This window comes from Acinonyx jubatus, chromosome B1, assembly GCF_027475565.1.
Source record: "Acinonyx jubatus isolate Ajub_Pintada_27869175 chromosome B1, VMU_Ajub_asm_v1.0, whole genome shotgun sequence".
NCBI lineage: Eukaryota > Metazoa > Chordata > Mammalia > Carnivora > Felidae > Acinonyx > Acinonyx jubatus.
This window is the reverse complement of record NC_069382.1, coordinates 176,443,894-176,463,882: the sequence shown is the minus strand read 5'-3', so window position 1 is coordinate 176,463,882 and position 19,989 is coordinate 176,443,894. Positions and strand designations below refer to the sequence as shown.

Genomic DNA, 19,989 nt, shown 5'->3' with positions numbered 1-19,989 from the left:
CTTTTTTCCCTCAACTGTTATGTGCAGAATACTATCAATGCATGGCATTAGTTTGTTCCCTTAATGAGCCTAATTTTTTTGTTTTGTTTTGTAGTTACAATAATCTGTAAATTCTGTACATAGTAAATCTTCAGTGCAGCCAACTTTGGTGTCATAGTAACTTGTGGGATCCAACTGGATAAAAATTTACAACACTTTAAAATTACAATTTAAAGGCTGTGCGTGCGGTAACTACTTTTGAACAAACTATAAACGGTCGTTGTAAGCACATACAATTAAGCTTTGGGGTTTATTTTCTGTTCCCTGGTTAAAGGAACTTTTATCTATTAGTTCAATGCTACCCTTACAGTCTCAGGGTCAATAGGTAATATTTTTAATAAGAAGAAAAACAGGAATGTATTCCTATCTCCTAACAGTGTCCCTAGATTCCTATTTGTTAGTTATCCCTTTAATAGTTTGAGTCAACTGCCAGAACACTCATTTTAAAACCATTGTCTCATACAGACAGAGTTTTTAAAAATGAATGCCTACAATGATTATTTCAATGTGTATTGCCTTCCCAAATCAGTGACACTTGTGATAGAGTCTATTTGTGAAAAGCATATTTGAAGTGAAGACTACAGAATAGAAGAAGGTTGAATACATGGTACTAACATAGAGTTAAATGTGTATTTTAGTGAAATTGCTGTTTTCTTATCTCCCTTGCAGAAAGGGAATTTTCAGGTTTTTTTTTTTCCACAATGAAAATGAAATTCTAGGCACTGCCTCAGATAACACAGTTAACCAAATAGAGTTGAACATCTCTAACCATTTTGTATCGAATGAGTCGCCGGTAGTCCTTGATGTATGTCGTTTATGTGTTTTGTAATAAGATCGTTTACAATCTTACACTTTAGTGACATTCAGAATCTTTTCTTTTGCAGCCATTTCGTAGAGTGACGTTTTCTGTTGTGAGTCAGCCTCAGGACCCACATCAGGGGTCACTGCAGAGTTGCTATGACAGCGGGCTGGAGGAGTCAGAGACACCAAGCAGTAAGAGTTCATCAGGGCCAAGGCTGGGTGCCCTTCCACTCCCAGAGGACAGCTACGAAAGGACCACGCCGGATGGCAGTGTTGGTGAGGCAGAGCATATGGAAAATGGTAGGGGCAAACACAGCATCCACACACATAATCACGCTAGTGAGCCATAATAAGTAGACTCATGAGGCTCAGTCTAAATCCAAAACAAAATAGCTGACACTAAAACTATTGTACCTAAAAAAAATAAATATTTGCTAAAGTCCAGAAATACCAAATAAAGGAACATAACTGTATAGATAAAATTCACCAAACTTGCACCATCATTTTCAAACAACCTGTCAGAAGTAAACACATTTACAAACAAATCAGACTAGTACCTTCTATGAAAAAAAAAAACCAAAAAACTAAACTAAATTAGCTCATAATACCTAAACGATAGAAACTGATAAAGGTCTTGTGTTATTGTTTTCTTCTATTCATTTTTGTCATGCAACTATTTCTTCAACTGCAATTGTCCAGCCTCAGTGAAAGGAAATGACAATAAACACACTTGGCTCAATTCTTTCTTTTCTGACGTATTCAGTAAAGCGTTTTGGAACCTCTCCTTTTGAGTGATAGCTGAAATGGAGTCAAACAAGAACGATGATATCTTATTCTCAAAAAATAGATTGTAAATACTATTAGAACTCCTTGTCATTTAATTATAAGGTTTTTTTTTCTTCTCATTTTTGTGCAAGGGAAAGAGAAGAAAGCAAATTTTAGGACTCCATATTCTTACCCTTTTGTGAGATGATTCTCATAATTACCACAATTGGCCTTCTCTACACTTTCTTGATGTTATAAAGTTAGACTGCAGATAGTTCTTATAAACTTTTCACATCTGTTTATGTTTCCCCCAAACGGGTGATTTATTTTTTGGATTTCAGGTTATAAGTAAATGTCTTAGGAATAGCTTTGTGTCAAATGATGGAAGAGGAAAGTTCATACTAATTTTATGATTATTTCAAATGTAAAAAGAGATTTGGTTATATGTAAGTGAAGGAAGGGGGATCACACACATTATATCTCTGGTGAACATTTGAAATGGATTTGCCTTTCACCATCCCATCCCCCAAGTGAAATAAGACATTCTATCTTTTGTTATACACTGGTTTCTTTAGTGATGGTATGCAAATAGAGCATATTAATTCAGGGAAATCTGATTTTTTTTCCTGGAAGTTTACCTATGAATATTAAAATCCAACCTTAGAGCGTAATAGATGACAAGTGAGCCCAAGTGAAATTATGGCTAAACTAAATCATGTTAAATAATTAGTTTTCTACATTGTTATCTGGGTGAGAAGATATGATATCAGGATCTGTTGATGGATATCCCTCTTGATGAACAATCCAGAGTTATATGGCATTTGCCTTATGGCTATAAAGGCATGCTTATCTGTGTGTATGGGGGTGTATGATTATGTGGATGGGAGTTTGATGTGCTTTTTAAGAATTAACTATTTTTAGTATCATTTTAAATGACTACCAAATTTTGGTATAAATTACATTGCTGATGAATATATTTCTAAAGCAAATATGTTTGAAATGCTTTGCACAAAAGTAAAAATTAAGCTAAGATACTATAATAATATTACACATACACACACCTAAGAAGGAAGGAAGGATTGATTTATTTTAAGGACATTCCTATATCTGTGATTGCCTTTTGATGTTATCATTTTATTTGTGTTTAAAAAAGTATTTATTTCATTCTCAGCACCGTATGTATAAGGAAGTCTTTATTTTGGGATGTCAGCTATATTAACAGAAAGGATTTTGCATCATTGGCATTATAATCACATTTTAATGTTATTTTTCTGTTTTTTTGAGTTTAAGGGGATTCGACCTTTAAAATAAGAAAGAAATGATGAGTAAGAAACATAATTATATGTGACAAACACATTATCAGTTACTTTTTAGGAAACATACATGTCATGGAAAACTTAACAGGTGAGCTTGTTAAGAAACTAGAAAGTTTACTGACAAACATTTCCCACATAAGGTGTTTAGTTATTTTTTGTAACCATGTTTTTAGTCTTGTCATCAGCAACGACCATCATAATAGAACTGATTTTTCTGATTTTGTATGTAACTGACACTTGAAATTCAGTTTTATGTAATCATTTGTCATCTGCCAGCCGTGATTCATGTTAGTCTTGATCTATAGGTAATGACAGAAGGAGATGTGATTCACTTTGGGTGATCCAAATGTAGCAGTTGGCATTTGAATAAGTTTTGTTGGGACCAAGTTTTCAGACTACTATCTAGTCATAAAGTACAATTGTATTGCTTGAATTCTGGTAACTTCATCTTCAATATTAATGGACATTCTGACATAAATAGAATTGGAATTGAAACCTGTCAAGTATTCATTTGTCACCTTTAATTGGAATCCAGGTAATCTGCAACGTTTTGCTTGGTTAGGTTTTAATCAGGATTTGTATTGGATTTTCTATGAAAATACCATTTTGGATGCTGTCCTAGTCCCTAATTATTATTACCTCAAATGTTTTCTTTAATTTTAACCCATGTGAAATAATGTAGTTATAACTGATTTTTGGGTTAACTTTCATTGTAAAGTTTGGAAGATAATTTTCCAGTCAAAAACAACATTCCAATGTCACGATGTGACCTGGACATACGCTAGAAAAGCTAATGATAAAAATAAGTTGTCACAGATGCTTTAGTAAGGAAATAACTAAAAGTAACTGAAATAACTAAAAGGAAAATTTAAGTAGATAAGTAGTGAAATGCACTTATGTTTTACAAAAGCATTTATTTGCTTCTTATACTTTAGCATAATAAACACAATTTTATAAAGAGGGCTTGTGGATTAATAGGTTTTATAATAAGCTTTAGCCTACATTCCAACCCACCTTACTGTCAAATGATGAATGAGGTTTTATTCTTTTATTAGCTTAGGAAAAAGAATACACTGTAAGAATAAACGTAATTTCGTGAAACCTGAATCTAATAATTAGAATGAGTCCCACCATTTTAATAATTTCAGACCCAGGGTACTTATATCCATGGGTCTCTGGAAAGCGGTAATGGAAATGGTATCATTAAAAAGTATTTTAAGGATTGTTTATGAATTATACGTTAATTTATGAAAAAGATCACTAAAATATTTTCTTTTCTCTTGATTATTATCAATAGTATGATTATTTCATGTTGGTCTTTCGATAAGATTGGGGAAATTGGTTATTTATTATTTCAATAAAATATTCCTAACGGGATAAGGTATTTTAGAATAGGGAGCTCATGATGGGAAGTTTAGTACTGATAAAATACTTGATAATGACATGTTAAAACAATGGGAAACCTACTGCAATAAATTCATAATTCAAGTGAAACCCAAATAGTAAGCTTAAAACCATCATCACATTAGGAGCATACATTGACTATGCAAGAACTTGCCCCTTTCTACATTAGGCAGTTGTCGTCAGACTTTCTCACCGAGTGGTATTTAACCTTCGCTTTAGCTCTGTTGTCACTATTTATCTTGACTTTTGAATTAATGCCATAGTCATCTTATTCTTCCCAGTCGCCCCCCAGAATTACCTTTGCAAGTTAATTTGGCTTTGTTCTATATCACGTAACCATATATAGTGTTCAACAATTCAAATATAAGAAATATTTGACCTCCAATCCCAATTTTGCCATTATGAATGGGTAGGTCACAAACTCCTTCTGGATCTGCTACTAATCATTTGTAAGGCAGTTAACAGAATTAACTCTAAAATCTTACTCAGATCCAACAATCTGTGATTTTTTTCTTACATCCCATTTTTCTTATATGTTTTACTTTCCAAGTCAGAAAAAGTACTTTGGGTCTCTTAGTGAGATGGCAAATGAATTTGAAAATTTGTGCTAATGTGAGCAGGGAAGAATTCTAGGGCCTTCCTTGCAACCTACAAAACGTGCATTTTAATAGTAGTAATGCACGTATGAGATAAAGAAGTCAAGTGAATGAAATTGTGTGATTTCTGATTAGGTGAGTAGAAACGTTGGTACCTAGCAGGTCAATGTGGGAGACAATTTTAGAGCCTCCCTCAAATCACACCATGCAAGAGCCATCTGTAGATTTGACCTGGCCCTGGGTGTAATGCCCTTCAAAACATTAATTGTAATTAAGTGATCTCACAATAGAATGAACACGTTTACTTTCTTGCTTGACAACGTACTTTGATCAGAGTAAGAATTAACAAAAGGTAGAAAATGGTATTTATTTTCCTCTAGGTAAACCTCCGACTAGTATAACATAGACGTAAATTAAAACTGAAAAATAGCAGTTGGTCTGTAAGGCAGATTTCAAAAACTTAAATAAAGTAAAAAAAAAAAAGTTGACCACGCTAAATGCCTAATTAATTTTCTGCCACTTTATGTTCCCAGATTTTTAAAAGATCATTTTGATATTTATACACTAATATTTTTGAGCGTACCCCCACTTCCAAGCTCTCTTACATTTTCAGAATTATATGTTAGGCTTAATCATTGTCTCAGTCATTCCCCTCACTCCACATGTGTTCAATAGGGTTTAGAATACATTGTTTTTGATGGTTAGAACATGGTACAGTCCATCACAAAGCCGTTTTGTATATGCTATGTGCTTGTCCTTTGATTTCAGAAATAAATGACAGTATATGTGAAATACCAATTGGAAATGAAGTACCATTTTTATATGAACAAGGATAATGAGGATGGAGACTAACCTCATAACCTGGTGTGGGATAAAGGGTTTTCTCTCTGCTTTTCTCCCATCTATCCAATTTACAATTCACCTACCCAATGGGGGTCACTTTTCGGGTACCCCCATCTAGTCACTGTTGGTTTGTACTGTTTTCATTTAGACTAAATTAAATAACAAGTCAGTCTCCCATCTTTCCAAAGATGCCCAAATACTTGTTAATGTCAGGAGCGTAATCTCTCAAAACAAATGCCCCACCTATTTTTTTTTTTTTTTTTTTTCCTTCAGGAAGACACTCACATACCCTGGAAAGGATGCATTTCCATGGTTCTGTTTTTCAGTGTGGCACTCTTGTTGCCAGAGTTGGATTGCATTTTCTCCTTTTCTAGTCATCTGTGAAATGGCTTTGTGCCTCTCGAGTATCCCCAAGTCCACCATGCCCCCACTTTTGTAGGGCTTTACTCAGTTGTGCTTTTTCGTGGTGATTAGAGACAGCAAGTAATTACAGATGTTGTCTCCAATCAAGATGTGGGCCGCGGAAGTTTTCCAGTCAATGAGCAGCACAATCCAAAAGAATCCAAAGAAGATACTGTCCTAGACAAGAAGCAACGTTGTCTGTAGAATATAGTAGTTTAAAAAATAGGCTTTGCAACCAGATGACATCGGTTTGAATTCTGGTTTGTCCTCTTAGTAACAGTGCAGTTTTCTCACCTCTCTTAGCCCTGCTTCCTTCAATAGTAAATCATACTATTGTGGGAGAAACTAAATGAAGTAATAGCACCTAATAATTTATACTTAAATAATGGGTAGCAATAGTTTCACCATATGAACTTATGATAGAATTATTTATTATGATTCAAATAGTAACAGGAAGTAATTTTGATTATTGACTTTAGGCAGATTTTACATAACACAATAGCTTAATCATGAAAGCATCAGATATGTTTAAGTATATCAAGGATCTGAAATGAAAGGAAGGGAGGATTCTATCCTCTGGCATCAAATCAACCCCACTCTCTGTGCTCTTCACCTTTCAAGGTGGGGATAAGTCATCATTACTTCCTATATTCCTTTCTCACTTTTAAAATCTTTTTACATTTATGCTCAGGGTTCCTGTTGAATGCGTATTCTTCAGGTGTGTATTTCCCTTTGAACTGCTCTAAAATATTCACACTGACAGGGAAAACAAGCTGAAAAAAAGTGACCAATTAGTATGCTTACCGAACTCTCAGCCCTTTCTTTTTTAATCTCAGTATTAATAATTAACACTGATAAAATGTGTGGCCATATTACCCTTTTTATTCTAATTTGGTCCTTTAAAACTAGATCACTCTATTGAGCCCTTATGACATTTGAGGACAGAATGAGCTCTCATCAAATCTCAAAGTGACTTTAGAGGTCAGTTAGTGTCTTTGTTGCCTTCAGACTCTCAAATCATTTGCTTATCTGAATTCCAGCACACTTGTTAGATAATGCATTCGATGTGTAGCTCCTTATTTAGTTAGGGTATTATCTCCATATTTTTTGCATCCTTTTTTTGCAGATAGACCTTTCTGATTTTTCTCTAGAGTTATGTATAAAAAATTTGATGTTGCTGACATATGACAACACTCTTAAGCATCTTTTATGTGTCAAAGAAATGGTAGAATTTGTCTGTAAAGTGTAGTTAACCCTCAACCTCAGAAGTTAGTCCACTTATTGAGAAACTGTTTCACTTGAGTATTCTTCTTTGAGGATAAAAGACACTCTGTTGTTATCTCTTCTATTGCAGCTATTTTAAAAAAATAATGTTTATTTATTTTTGACAGAGAAAGAGACAGAGTATGATCAGGGGAGGGTCAGAGAGAGAGGGAGACACAGAATCTGAAGCAGGCTCCAGGCTCCGAGCTGTCAGCACAGAGCCCGACGCGGGGCTCGAACTCACAGATGGAGAGATTATGACCTGAGCTGAAGTCAGATGCTCAACCAACTGAGCCACCCAGGCGCCCCTATTTTTTTTTTAATTTATGAAAAGCATTATCTTTTTAAGTAAAGCAAAGTGGAATATTATCCCTGTCTCTTGTTTAATGAGGTAATTATATACTGACAAATCTGTGGTTATTCGTTTGATTCAACAAATGTGTTGAAAATAAAATATGACCAAGGTTCTCTGAGGAAGTTGAAGTGAATGAGAAAGAATCTCTGACTTCATGGTACAAGTCCTTATGTTGGGGCGATACAAACTTGATTTCAATAACTTCACTATAATGTGAGAGGAGGAAACTCATTAGAGGAGTTCAGAGCAGTGAAGTACCGAGAAGGGAGAGGACAAATATACAGATGAAATGATTTCAAATGCACTTATTGGAATTTTTACATTATAAATAACTTCCTGGGCTGGGAGAAGGCCTTAAAATGTTATCTGCATTGTACCCTCTCTTTCTCCCTACCCATTTCTACATCACTTAAAAATAATTATTAAATTGGCCTGGAGGCTTCATGTTAAGCCAAAAAAGTCAAATTATTTGTTTAGTTTTTCTAATCAAATTATTGTTTTTTTCCCTTTCTTTATCTTCCTTTTGTTCTTGTTGCTAAACGTAATTACTTAGAAAACTCTAGAATTTATCTGGGATGAAATTGGCAGAACACTAAATCCAGGTCTAAACTACAAAACAGATTAAATTTATGTCTGTTCTCTCTCCACTTATAAATATGGATAATTAATAATAAAATGTGTGCTTTATATAAAGTTCTTTCAATCTTAATAAGGGCCTGTAAATAACTTTTTGAAGTTATTGTCTTTTCAGAAGACCAATTATATTACTCAAGTAGATGATTAGATTAAAGATTGGATTAGATTAGTTGTATTTTTTAAAAACTAATGCATTCCTTGTGCTGTGGTTGCAAATTATTTTTGTGATTGCTATCTTAAGTTTCAAGCTGAGTTCATGGAGGTTAGTCTTTATGTCATATTCCCTTTCAATCTGATATATGGACAAAAGGTTGCCTTGTTTCTAAATCTTATTTCAGATACATTTTTACTTAAATGCAGGTTGATTTTTTTTTTTTGACATGAGTCTCATCATTTTGCATGCCTTCTCATTACTGTCCAAAAAGGAGAATTATAAGTTTATTACAAAATGAGGATATGTTTTAAACACATGCAAATTTAAATGCTTCCTTTAAATAGATTTTCAACCGCCAAAATATGATAATCTCAAAACCCACTAATTTTTGAAACTGTATGCTCAAATGAAACTATGATGAGTGTTATATAGTGTTTTGGTAATAAAAGATAGTAGAGCAGTGTCCTGCTGCTTAAAGACTGTCGACTCATTCATTTCTGTTCCAAAATAAATCTTTTACAATTTTATTTCCACTCTGAAATGCTCATCATCTACATTGATGAAGTCACCAGGGGACCCACATGTGGTCTGAGAAGTGGTATGCTTCTCTGAGGTGGCATTCCTATCAGCCATAGTGCCTAGACTGAATTATGCCCATTGTTTTTATTCAGTATGAGGCTGCATTTCACCAACTCAGCAATTGTAGCAAAAGGTCATAGCAGTCATAGCTGAAAATTTTATACAATGAACAGGGAATTTAGGATATTAAGAGAATTCATCGACTTCAATAACCATTTCTTGAGCATTTACTCCGTGCCCATTCCCTTGAGGGATCCAAAGGTGAATGAGACATGCTCTCTAACTTCTAATCATTTGCCTATTGTGATGGAGAATGGCATGTACCAACTTAGATGATTAAAAATAAAGTCGTGAGAGGCTCTATGCAGATTTTAAAATGCATGCTACCCAAACCATAGGATGATATGAGTTAGGGATATGAAAACCCACAGCCAAGCTTTGATGGATAGGTAAGTAGAGATTTGATAAGTAGAAATATGAGCAAAGTTATAAAGAATAGTGAGTGATGCCAAGGAGACCAATCTGAGAGGGTGGCAAAACTGGGGTGCTACTTTGCCAAACGGGCAAAAATGCGAAGAATAGCCCATTTCCAGGAGAATTAATCTGATTAAGACATGTGAACTTTAAAGTACCTTTGCAAAATTCAGACAATACCTAGAAGACCATCAGAAATGTACATCTGAAATTAGGGAGTATACACAGACAGAAATATAGCCTTAGGAGTTAGTATCACCCTGGTGATTATGAAATCTTGGGAATAGTGAGACCATCTCTTAAACATTTGACACTGGGAAGAGATGATACCCAACATGGAATCTGAAAAAAATGATGAAATATAAAAAAGTAATGGAGAAGTAGGTTTCAGTGAAGGTTCCTGAGAATGATAATTTTTAAAAGCAAAAACAAAATATGGCAGGCTGAGGGGATATTTAGAATTAGGACAGTAGTGGTTATCAAATGTCCAGTGTTGCAGAGATGAAAGAAGTAGACACGTGATCATGCAGACCTTGATAATGAAAGGAACTAGTAAACCCAACTGAGAGACATATTGTTCTCTACATTCTTCTCTTCCGCTGTGCTGTAAGCTGTTTGAGAACAGGGCCTTCACCTTGGCCTAGATATAACTGGAATAATCCCTATACACAGTTATCCAAAAAAATTGTTGAACTTAGTTGTATGGAATAAGGGCCCAATGTTTCTGATAGAGATTCAGCAGAAGTGAAACAACTAAGAGAACTGAAGACCAGGAAATGTAGTATAAAAATACACTTAAGAATTTCTTTTTAGGTCAAACTAGACAATTATAATGTCATTATCAAAGGTGGGGGCAGGGTTGCATCCCTTGACAGTAATCTTAATTAATTTCTTATCATCTTATGCTCCTATTGTTCAGAATTATTATTTATTTTTTATGAAATTTACTGAAAGTACTACAGAGTCTGAAATTTCTGTATAGTAGCTTCCATATTTCCTTGAGTAATATATTAGCTACTCTTTTAAATGAGTTTTGGCCTCTTACTTTTATATTTTGCTTTATACTAGGCCATCATTTGTCCATCTCACTGGCTTGAAATTCAAATAGTGCCTGACTAATTGCATTTTTTGTGAGATCTAATAATTGATAACATTTTCCTGGTTATCATCAAAAATGTTATTTTGTGATTATGGGATTCCTGACACTATAAAAGTGCCATTAATTGTTGGTAATACTGTGCAAATAGATATGCTTCAAAACAGAAAATAATGAAAATACAATTTGGTTGAGAAATAAATTCAAGCAACGTAGTACAAGGACTGTCCAAATTCAGTCTATTTTATATGTAAACAACACTACAGAAATGCATGTTAAAGATGCTTACCATAGCTAGTACACCATGCAAAGGAAGAAATGCCTCCAAATATATTATGTGCAAAGACTTACTAATAACGATTTTCCGGGCAGATGTCACTTTTGATGTTGTTTTTATCTAAGGAAGGTCAACCATCAATGTCACATAAATTTATTCTCCTTTCTCTGTGATCATTGTTGCTTAGTAGGAATTGTGAATAGGGACTTTATTGATAAAACTTGTCTTCCAGCCCAAGGTAATCTAACCAATTGCTGCATAATAATTTCTGAATAAAAATGCCACCTCTATTTAATGACACATATGTCTACTTGGCTCATCAGAAATCTCTAGAAATATCAATTTGTAGCCTGGTATATGCATTCGCCGTTGTCCTGAAACTTTCAACAGATTGTATGAAAATATAAGGTGTGCCAAGAGAAGGCTATCTGTCTGATTACCAGGTGGCCTCTAGGTGGTACCTGGAATTTTTTTCTTAATCTAAAAATCCAATTTTTATCAGTGCACATTTTACCAGTGCACAGAATTGTACAAGGTCAAGGCCAGTTCTCAACAATATCACAAGATCCTGATGTTGAACTTGAGCATTAGTTTATTAAATTTTGAGGAGCGTATCCTATTCAAGAAATTGGAAAATCCCTGCTTCCTCTTCAAGACAGTACCCTTTATCTCTAAAGAGACCCAAGGAAAATCGGCAGCATTATCTCTTGAAAGATCGCCTGGTGACAATGGAATCATAAGAGGGACTTTGTCATCCAGACCCACTGAGGCTAGATGACGTTTACTGAAACACATCCACCACTGAATAGATCATCTCCTGAAAAATAGATTGCATTGGCTCCCTAGATTCAGGGCATCTTTTAGTACTAGGTGCCAACCAAGATGCTGTGTCCTAACTTGTGTTTGTTGCTTTTGTTGTTTTCTTGCTTTCTGTTCTCTTTAAGGTCATCTCTTAAGGATTCTGCATATTCTTTCTTAAAATATGTAAATGATTTTTTCAATATCAGCTTTAAGCATGCTTATATAACCAGACTTCTTTTCATTCCTTGCTTCTGGTCTATTCTGTAAGGTGTCTTTGCATTACCTAAACATTTAACCAATTATTCATCAGAGCTATTGTTTACCTGCCTAGTTACTAACAGTTCCTCTTGAGTGTGTGATATCTAACACTCACAACGGTGTATCAAAAATATCTTCTAGACATATACGTAAGTTTTTAAATTGTTGTTTCTATAGTCATAATTTCTTGGATGACTCCACCTAAAAAATTCAATCTTCAAATATATAAATACTTGAGGAAATTAAGTTTTAAGACCCAATCCTTATTTTTTCCCTTTACTTTGGTCAGGGCAATGTTAACCATACATCATCATCTTTAAATAGGTGATTGGAAGCAACATGTTCACACAGAACTGTATTTTATCAGAGTTCTTTGCCTTAAACTTCCTCCCCTTTATTCGGTGTGATCAATTGTGTTCAGCCTTCACTAGTTCTTTGAGAATTCAATTTTGAGAGGCACTTCTAGTTTCCCGGACAACATTGGTTCATCTCTTTCTTCCAGAATAATGAAGATCTAAAATCTAATTCCTGCCTATTTCAGCCCCAGACTGTTTTCATCCTCTTTCGTGAAATCAGACCCACATCCTTTTCTTTTGTAGCCCATGTCTGAGGATTACCTATGTCCTCAGGATCAAGTAGCTATTAAATTAGTTCTATCAATTGTCCATGGGTTTAGAGGTCCCCATGTGTGTTTTTCTTAAGTAACCACATTTTATTTCAGAGCACAAAGTATAGGACTTTTGACTTGATTACTTAGCCTTTGCTTTTTCTTTTTTTTTTTTAAGTTTTTGAAAATACTAAAGGAAATACATTACTCTTCTTTACCCAAATGAAAAGTTCTGAATTTCTCTGACATTTCATTCCTGAAGGAGGATTAGAGGACTTTCCTACAGATTGACTCTGAGGTTTCATTTTTTTTATTATTTTATGCATTCTAATAACCTTACTTCTTTGCCTCTCCCAACTTCACCATTCCATGCACATTTTCTCCCTTGCAATACCTCATCTATAACATTTTGAGGATCAAATAATTCATTTTCTATACCAAAAGTCATTATATTTTGAGTCCTTTCAGACTATCAAGTTTCTATATTCCTTTTGGGATGGTTTTTAGAAGAGTCTGTCTGTCTTATAAATTTTCAAATTGAAAATTTCCTTCTTAAATCTAACTTAATTCTTCTGTGTAATAATTCAACACGTCAATGTTCTACGTATATTTTGAGAGTAGAAGTTTGAGAGTTTGAGTCTTTGTTCAAGCTCCATTACATCTGCAGGGAAGGAGCCTGGATCAATTCACATAATATCTCGTTCACTTATAAAATGTGGACAATAATTATAATAATTACTGTCCAGTCTTCCTCAAAGGTCATTGTTCTGAATACATATTTTTAGGTAGTTAGCATTTAATAAAATTATATCAAATTACTACTTTACTATCTTCACTAGTTACCTTTGCAGTTTTTTTCTGCTTCTACAGCTTTTTTTTCACATGAAATCAAACTTGTAATGTTCATAATATTCAGTAAGTGCATGATTGTTTTCTTGCCTACAAAAAATGTTCACTGGCCTCACTTATATTTTGGCATAAAGATCAGTTGTTTCTTGGTTCCTTTGGAAATCAGTATTGGTTTTCAAGGTTAGAAGCACATGGCTCTCTATGTACTGTGAATAAGTGCCAGTATTTATAATATGATTCTGCAAAAACCATAGACAAAAAATATTAATAGTTTCAAATTTATTTTCTGCAGCTAGATGGCTTCTCTCTTTAAGAAGCCTGCATATATTTTCCTGGATTTATTGTGAAAGAGTAGTAAATGACAGAAACCAGTAACTCACAAAGATATTCATCAAATAATTATTAAAGATCATTCAGTGCCCAGCTGCAGAACAGTTCTTAAAGCGCTGAGATTACAGACGACTCTCAAATATTCATGGCAGTAAGAAAAGCCTTGTAAAGAGGATCGCCAATCACAGAGTAGGGATAGACTCTGCTAATTAGGCACTGACTTGTAACGCTTATTCACTTCTCCACTTAAACTGCTAATTAGGGCAAATATATTTATAAATGTAGGAATCAACTTTTATGGGGTATTTGAGATTATTTTCAAAATATAATGCAAAACATCCCAATCACAATACAAGTCAAGCATAAAGGGTTGAAAAGATTTTATTACGTTTCTTTATTTTTGAGAGGCCGAGAGAGACAGAGCAGGAGCGGGAGAGGGGCAGAGAGGGAGGGAGACACAGAATCCAAAGCAGGCTCCCCGCTCAGAGCTGTCAGCACAGAGCCCGATGCTGGGCTCGAGCGCACGAACTGTGATATCATGACCTGAACCAAAGTCAGACGCTCAACCGACTGAGACACCCAGGTGCCCAGGGCTGAAAATATTTTAAAGGGAAGTCCTCATGAAGTATCTACAATGTCAGAGACAAATGAATTATAGACCTATTCACTCCTTGTCACAATTTAACCCCCAAGGAGAGAAACACCAGAAAAGAACCATATGCCATAAAGTGGGTAATCTACTTATTTTAAGGTTTATTGGAATGCTGAAGTAGTATTCTTATTAAGTATCTAAAAATAAATGATAAAAAAGGGTAAGGAAAATTGAAATAATAAACTACTACTTTTATGGTACATTAGTGCTAACCTGACTGTTCTGCATATTAATTTGCTTTGTAGAATCACTGAGGAAGGTAATATTATCTGCATTTTATAGATGATGAAACTGGGCAGAAGATATGTAAAATTATAGTTAATAACTGATAACACTAGGTGTTCAATACATAGTAGCTGTTATTATTTATCTTTCTTGCTTTTTGCTATTAGCTCCACAGGTCTATTTTTGCATTACTGCATTCAAAGTTCATGAAACTTATTGCAGCTAGTACAATTATTTCTATTTTAAAAACATCTTTAAGTAGAAAATTAGTTTTCTTTTATATTTAGTAGAAGCACTCATTTTTTTTTATGTAGTTTTGAACAAATCATTGATCTTCTTCGGTCATTGTTTAAGGAAGGCAGTAAATCCATTCCTTACTTATTTTTTTCAGGGACATTAAAAGAATCTTTCCTTTTATTTGTGCGATTTATAAAACACAATGCATTTTTTTTTGTAATTTTGTAAAAGCAATATTGTATTTCATCATTAAAAATCACTCTAAATTGTGGTTTGACATAATTGTTGAGACCTGGGATCCTAAGTAACACAGTCAAGTGTTTATATTATAAAAATCAGGAAGAGGCTAATAGAGTTTTTTTCTCTTTAGAATAACAGAATAATAGACTCAATGTCATGAGCTGCTTAAAGAAATACAGTACTCAAGATAGGGTAAGGATTAATACCAGGTGCTTTATTCACTGGTTAAACTTGATAGTTCTATTTCTTATGGCTGTATCTCATTGGTAGTGCATTCTACACACACACACACACACACACACACACACACACACACACACCTTCACTGCACCCTCTGCCAAGGTAGGGAAGGTGCTTCGCTCATCGGGATAATGAAAATGTGTCGTAAAATACAGCATTGGAAGCCTGCTTCTGGGGTTGGTCCCATGACTCCCAAAGACTGTAGAAACAAAGCAATTAACTTTTTAATTATGCAAACCATTCAGTAAAGTAAGCACTAAAAAGATGCTTCAACAGTTTGCTTCATACTGTTAATATTGCCTCAATAATGTTGAAAATTTCAAAAAATGCTCAAAACAGGCTAAGTGTATAAACTCTTATTAGTTTTTGTGAATGTACTCTTTTTAAGATAAATATAGGAAAATACTTTCATACCCATTTTGCTAACTTCAGAACTATTAAATTGTGTTAAATAATATGATTTTTATATTTTATAATGAAACTAGAAAATATCTTCGCTATTTAAAGACTTGGGAACACATATTTTTAACTGCAACACAAGGCCCCTGACCCCCTAGGAAATATTTATCTTAAATATGCCTATCTTTTGATCTAAATTATTGAACTTGCTTAAACTTGCTGTAGAATAAGAAGCTTACTTAGATACGTGACAAATTAAGATAAATTGGAAAAGAATTTTGGATTCACTGGCATAACAAGTTAACGGGCATATATATCATCCATAAAAAAGAATTTCCAAATCCCTTTCACTCAAGTATTATATCTTGTTATATCTTTTAGTAGTAGCGAGAAGAAATGGCTTACAAAGGTAGATCGAGGATTCAATTGGTGGCAGCATTTACAATATTGTAATTTGTTTTTCATGCTAAAATAAGAATATATATTTTAATTTGACATATGGAATCGCTTCATGTATTTAGAAATATACAGACACAAAAGATGGTGCATATTTCAGTGTGAGATTAAGTAAAAATACCTGTAGAAGCTGGCATATTTAATTCGCTAATGATTGACCTAGTCCTTAAGCAAGTGAAAAACCCCATCTGCCCCTGCTGTTTATTTTTAATTATCATATATGTTTTAACATCAGTGCCATGGTCTTTATTTCCTTCTATGGGAAGAAGGCAGGGCATTTCTGAAATGATTAAGGCAGTTCTCTTGCCTTGAAAGGGGAAAACAAGAACAGAAATGTAATATAGCTACATGGAGAGATGCCTGCCTCTGAGCTCTTTTCATTTTAGCAGGTTGAGAAATATTGCTGCATGTTATGGCTCAGACACATATTCTTTCTAAACGAAGGTTACTGCCATTGATTTCAAAGAGCAAAAGGATCCATTATAATATTTTTTTGCACTTCATTTAGCTAGTCTCCTGATGGATTGGACTTCATGAACTACCTTCTACTTGATGCACCTTCCTAAACAATTTTGAGGACAAATAATTTATTTTATGGCTCACCATGAGGAAAATTTGACTTCCCAGTTGCTGCATATTTCAGATTTTCATTTTGAAACTTATAAGCAAACGAAGGAATCTCTGCTTGTTCACTTGGGAAACACGCAGAAACATACTCGTGCATATACACGCACCATCCCTGACAAGCTGGGCTGAGAAGACGGAAGCCTATCTTGGAAAAAGTTTGAGTAATAAATTAGGTCTTCAGAAATATTTTCTTTTGGAAATGTTCTATTAGATTACAGTCAATAGTTTCATCAGCTGTAAACATGAAAGCCTCCTACAGTATTGAGACTTCATATTTTAAAATGAGTAATATGTTCTTTAGTAAAGTAAATTTTATTAAATTGCAAATAGAAAACTTGTTGCACATGTTTCTGTAATTTTGGATAAACTTCTCTCATTCTTTATCACGCCAACCTGGAATTCAGTATAATTCTTTAAATAAAACAGCAACCCAAAAACCATAAGGCTAACTTATGCCTAGAGTTTTCTAATGCCTTCTACTGCTTTTCCTCCCTCGAGAATAAGGTGTATTTCTATCTTTTCACTATACAGATTTTTGGACTGTAGTGATTAAGTTAAAACAGCTGTATGTTAATTTAGAGCATTCTCATATATCGCCTCAAGGTTATTTCACAGGATTGCTCCAATGTTTCCTCATTTCAAAATATCCTTGACGCCTAAAGGCTCGGTTCTCCTTACGAGAGGTTTTGTTTTTTAATATCAGCCTAAAAATCCTCGGGAGCACTTAGGCCTGGAACTACTCCTATCCAGCAACAGGTCTCAACAAGAAACCGTGCCTGAGACCAAAACTGCTGGAGTTGGTATTTCGAGTTTCTGTTGGAAATGTAGGATAATCTGATGTAAATGTACCAGTTATTTACAATAGCAACTTCAGCATGGTGGCCTGTGAAACCCTTCGTGCTCTTTCTCTCTGCAGTAGCACACGGCCATAACTGCCCCCTGCTTCTGTAATGCTTGTGATAAGAAAGTCCTTCTGATGACACTCGTAATATACCTTCATGGAGGCAATGCAAGATAGACCCGACCGGTAACCGAATTCTCTTTAATAGTGAATAGTATTCTTGTGAGACTCAGCAGAGTGATTTTCTTTCAGAGTTAAGGGTTTTATGTTGAAATAGTATTTATTTATTTATATTATTGAACAGTTTCACTGCTATGGCTAAGAAAATTGCTCCATAAAATACTTGGTAATGTAAATGTGAGAATGAAAGTTATATATCTGGTGATTTATTAAATTTATGACTTGTTGGAACATGACTGTCTCTGTAAAGACATCGAAGATACACATTGGAGAATATTCTAGCAATGCCTTGTAAAAATGGGACGCCGTTGTAATTTGAAATCTCAAAAGCAGGAACCGTTGTAGAGGTATGCCTTCAGCATTTCTAAGTTTGCGCGACCTGACGTTGCAAATCTAAATTTGATGTAGGAAATTTAGGATGTGGGTTTAGTTTGGAATGCATTCATGTGTTTATCTCTTTTGATGTATGCTATTCCCTTACCTGTTTCATTTATTGGCAAGGAATAGGAGGGTCAGTTAAGAGTAGGAAGTGAATTGGATTTATGTTAGAGGGAAAACAGACCAAGGTTGATGAACACAAGCCTAGAATTTGAGACCACTGGTCACCCCAGAATGAGGAATATTGGCCTGTAGGCAGAGGAACTCAGGGCCATAACGAATGTCCTGGAAGTACATTTGTCATAGTGAAATATCTTTAACTTTCTTCATTTCCTAGGAATTACTTTAAATGTTTTGGTCCACATTTCAAAGAGGATATATATATATATATATATATATATATAGTCATAAACTTAAAAAAAGTTTTTATCATCACATTTTCTGAATTGATTTTGATTGAAACTCTGTTGAGAAATTTAGTGTATTTGGCCCATAAAATTTTTACTTTGAAAAAGGGGATTTCAGGATTCTTTTTATAATAACCCCCCGTTAACGGAAATGTTAGCAGAATATTTGAAAGACTCAAAAAGGTTTAGCCACACAGTAGAAGAGTTTATGAAATTATCTTTTTATAAATAGAAAAAAAACAACAGCTAAATACAAAACAATATTTTGTGCTTTTTATGCAAATAGAATACACCGAGACAAATATTTAGTTTCTCCTTATGCAATATTCTTAAAATAGATATAGTTATTGTTTTTACAATAAAATGCATGTGGCGTATGGTTTATTTTCAAGTCCCCTTCCCATCCAGGAAATGTATTACTTAACTGAAATATAAAAGAACATATATGTTGGGGGTGGTAGTGAAAGAACAGCTTCTTCACATATATTAGCAGACCCATATGCTGTTTATTAAATTCGATGCTAGTCAACCAATTCAGAGAGCTGATTGAAATAAAAGGAAATCAGCAAATTTGCAGAAGTATGAAAACATGTGCACGTGTACTACTCACGCAGTTTTATCATCTGTCAGATTCCTCAGGAGTATACCATATTTTTGTAGGCTTGAAATAAAACATTATGAATTCATACATATATAATGAAATAAAATATATGCTTTGAGGGAATAGCATTGCCCAAAGTTGACATTTTTGTTCATGTAATTTAAATGACAGTATTAAAAAGGGGGTTTTGTGTATTAACTGAATACTAACTTAGAGCATGCTTCTTATCTCTTTGGTTGTACATGAATGTGTTGAGAAGAAAATAATACCCAATTTTTTTTTCTAAGCATCTGAAATGTTTTATAGTCAAAGAACAACTTATGTTTTAAAAATAAATTAAAATACATTAAGAGCAGCGTGCAAGTATTTCAAATAAAGGATAGGGTGAACAGACTGTTTTATTTTCCTTCCATTTTCCTTCCATATCTATGAATAATCGTTCCTTGAGGTTTAAAATTATAAATAACAGTACAGAGTGGAGTTATTTCAACTTTACAAAGGAAATCATCCATTTTTTTTTCTTTTTCATATTAGTAAACTCAAAATGGCTTTGCATAGCTTCTGCTAATTTTATTCAAGACTGAAGCATTTTTGACCAAAAACATGTTGCCAATTGTTAGTAGATTATTACATTTATGTGGCTAAATTCACTCCGAATTGA

At 34.1% G+C, this 19,989-nt stretch overlaps 1 protein-coding gene across 13 annotated transcripts in view; it reads left to right on the top strand.

Annotated features, from left to right (window-relative positions):
* The window catches only part of PCDH7 (protocadherin 7), a 413,286-nt gene that overhangs the window by 186,340 nt on the left and 206,957 nt on the right, over positions 1-19,989 (top strand). For 5 of the 13 annotated variants that reach the window (XM_027052626.2, XM_027052690.2, XM_027052859.2 and 2 more), the window contains one exon: positions 924-1,140. The exons of 1 other annotated variant lie outside the window; for it this stretch is intronic. In XM_027052626.2, coding sequence (XP_026908427.1) covers positions 924-1,140 — 217 coding nt within the window. The remainder of the gene's footprint in view (positions 1-923; positions 1,141-19,989) is intronic. 7 more of the 13 variants (XM_027052824.2, XM_027052734.2, XM_053217476.1 and 4 more) reach the window with 2 other exon arrangements.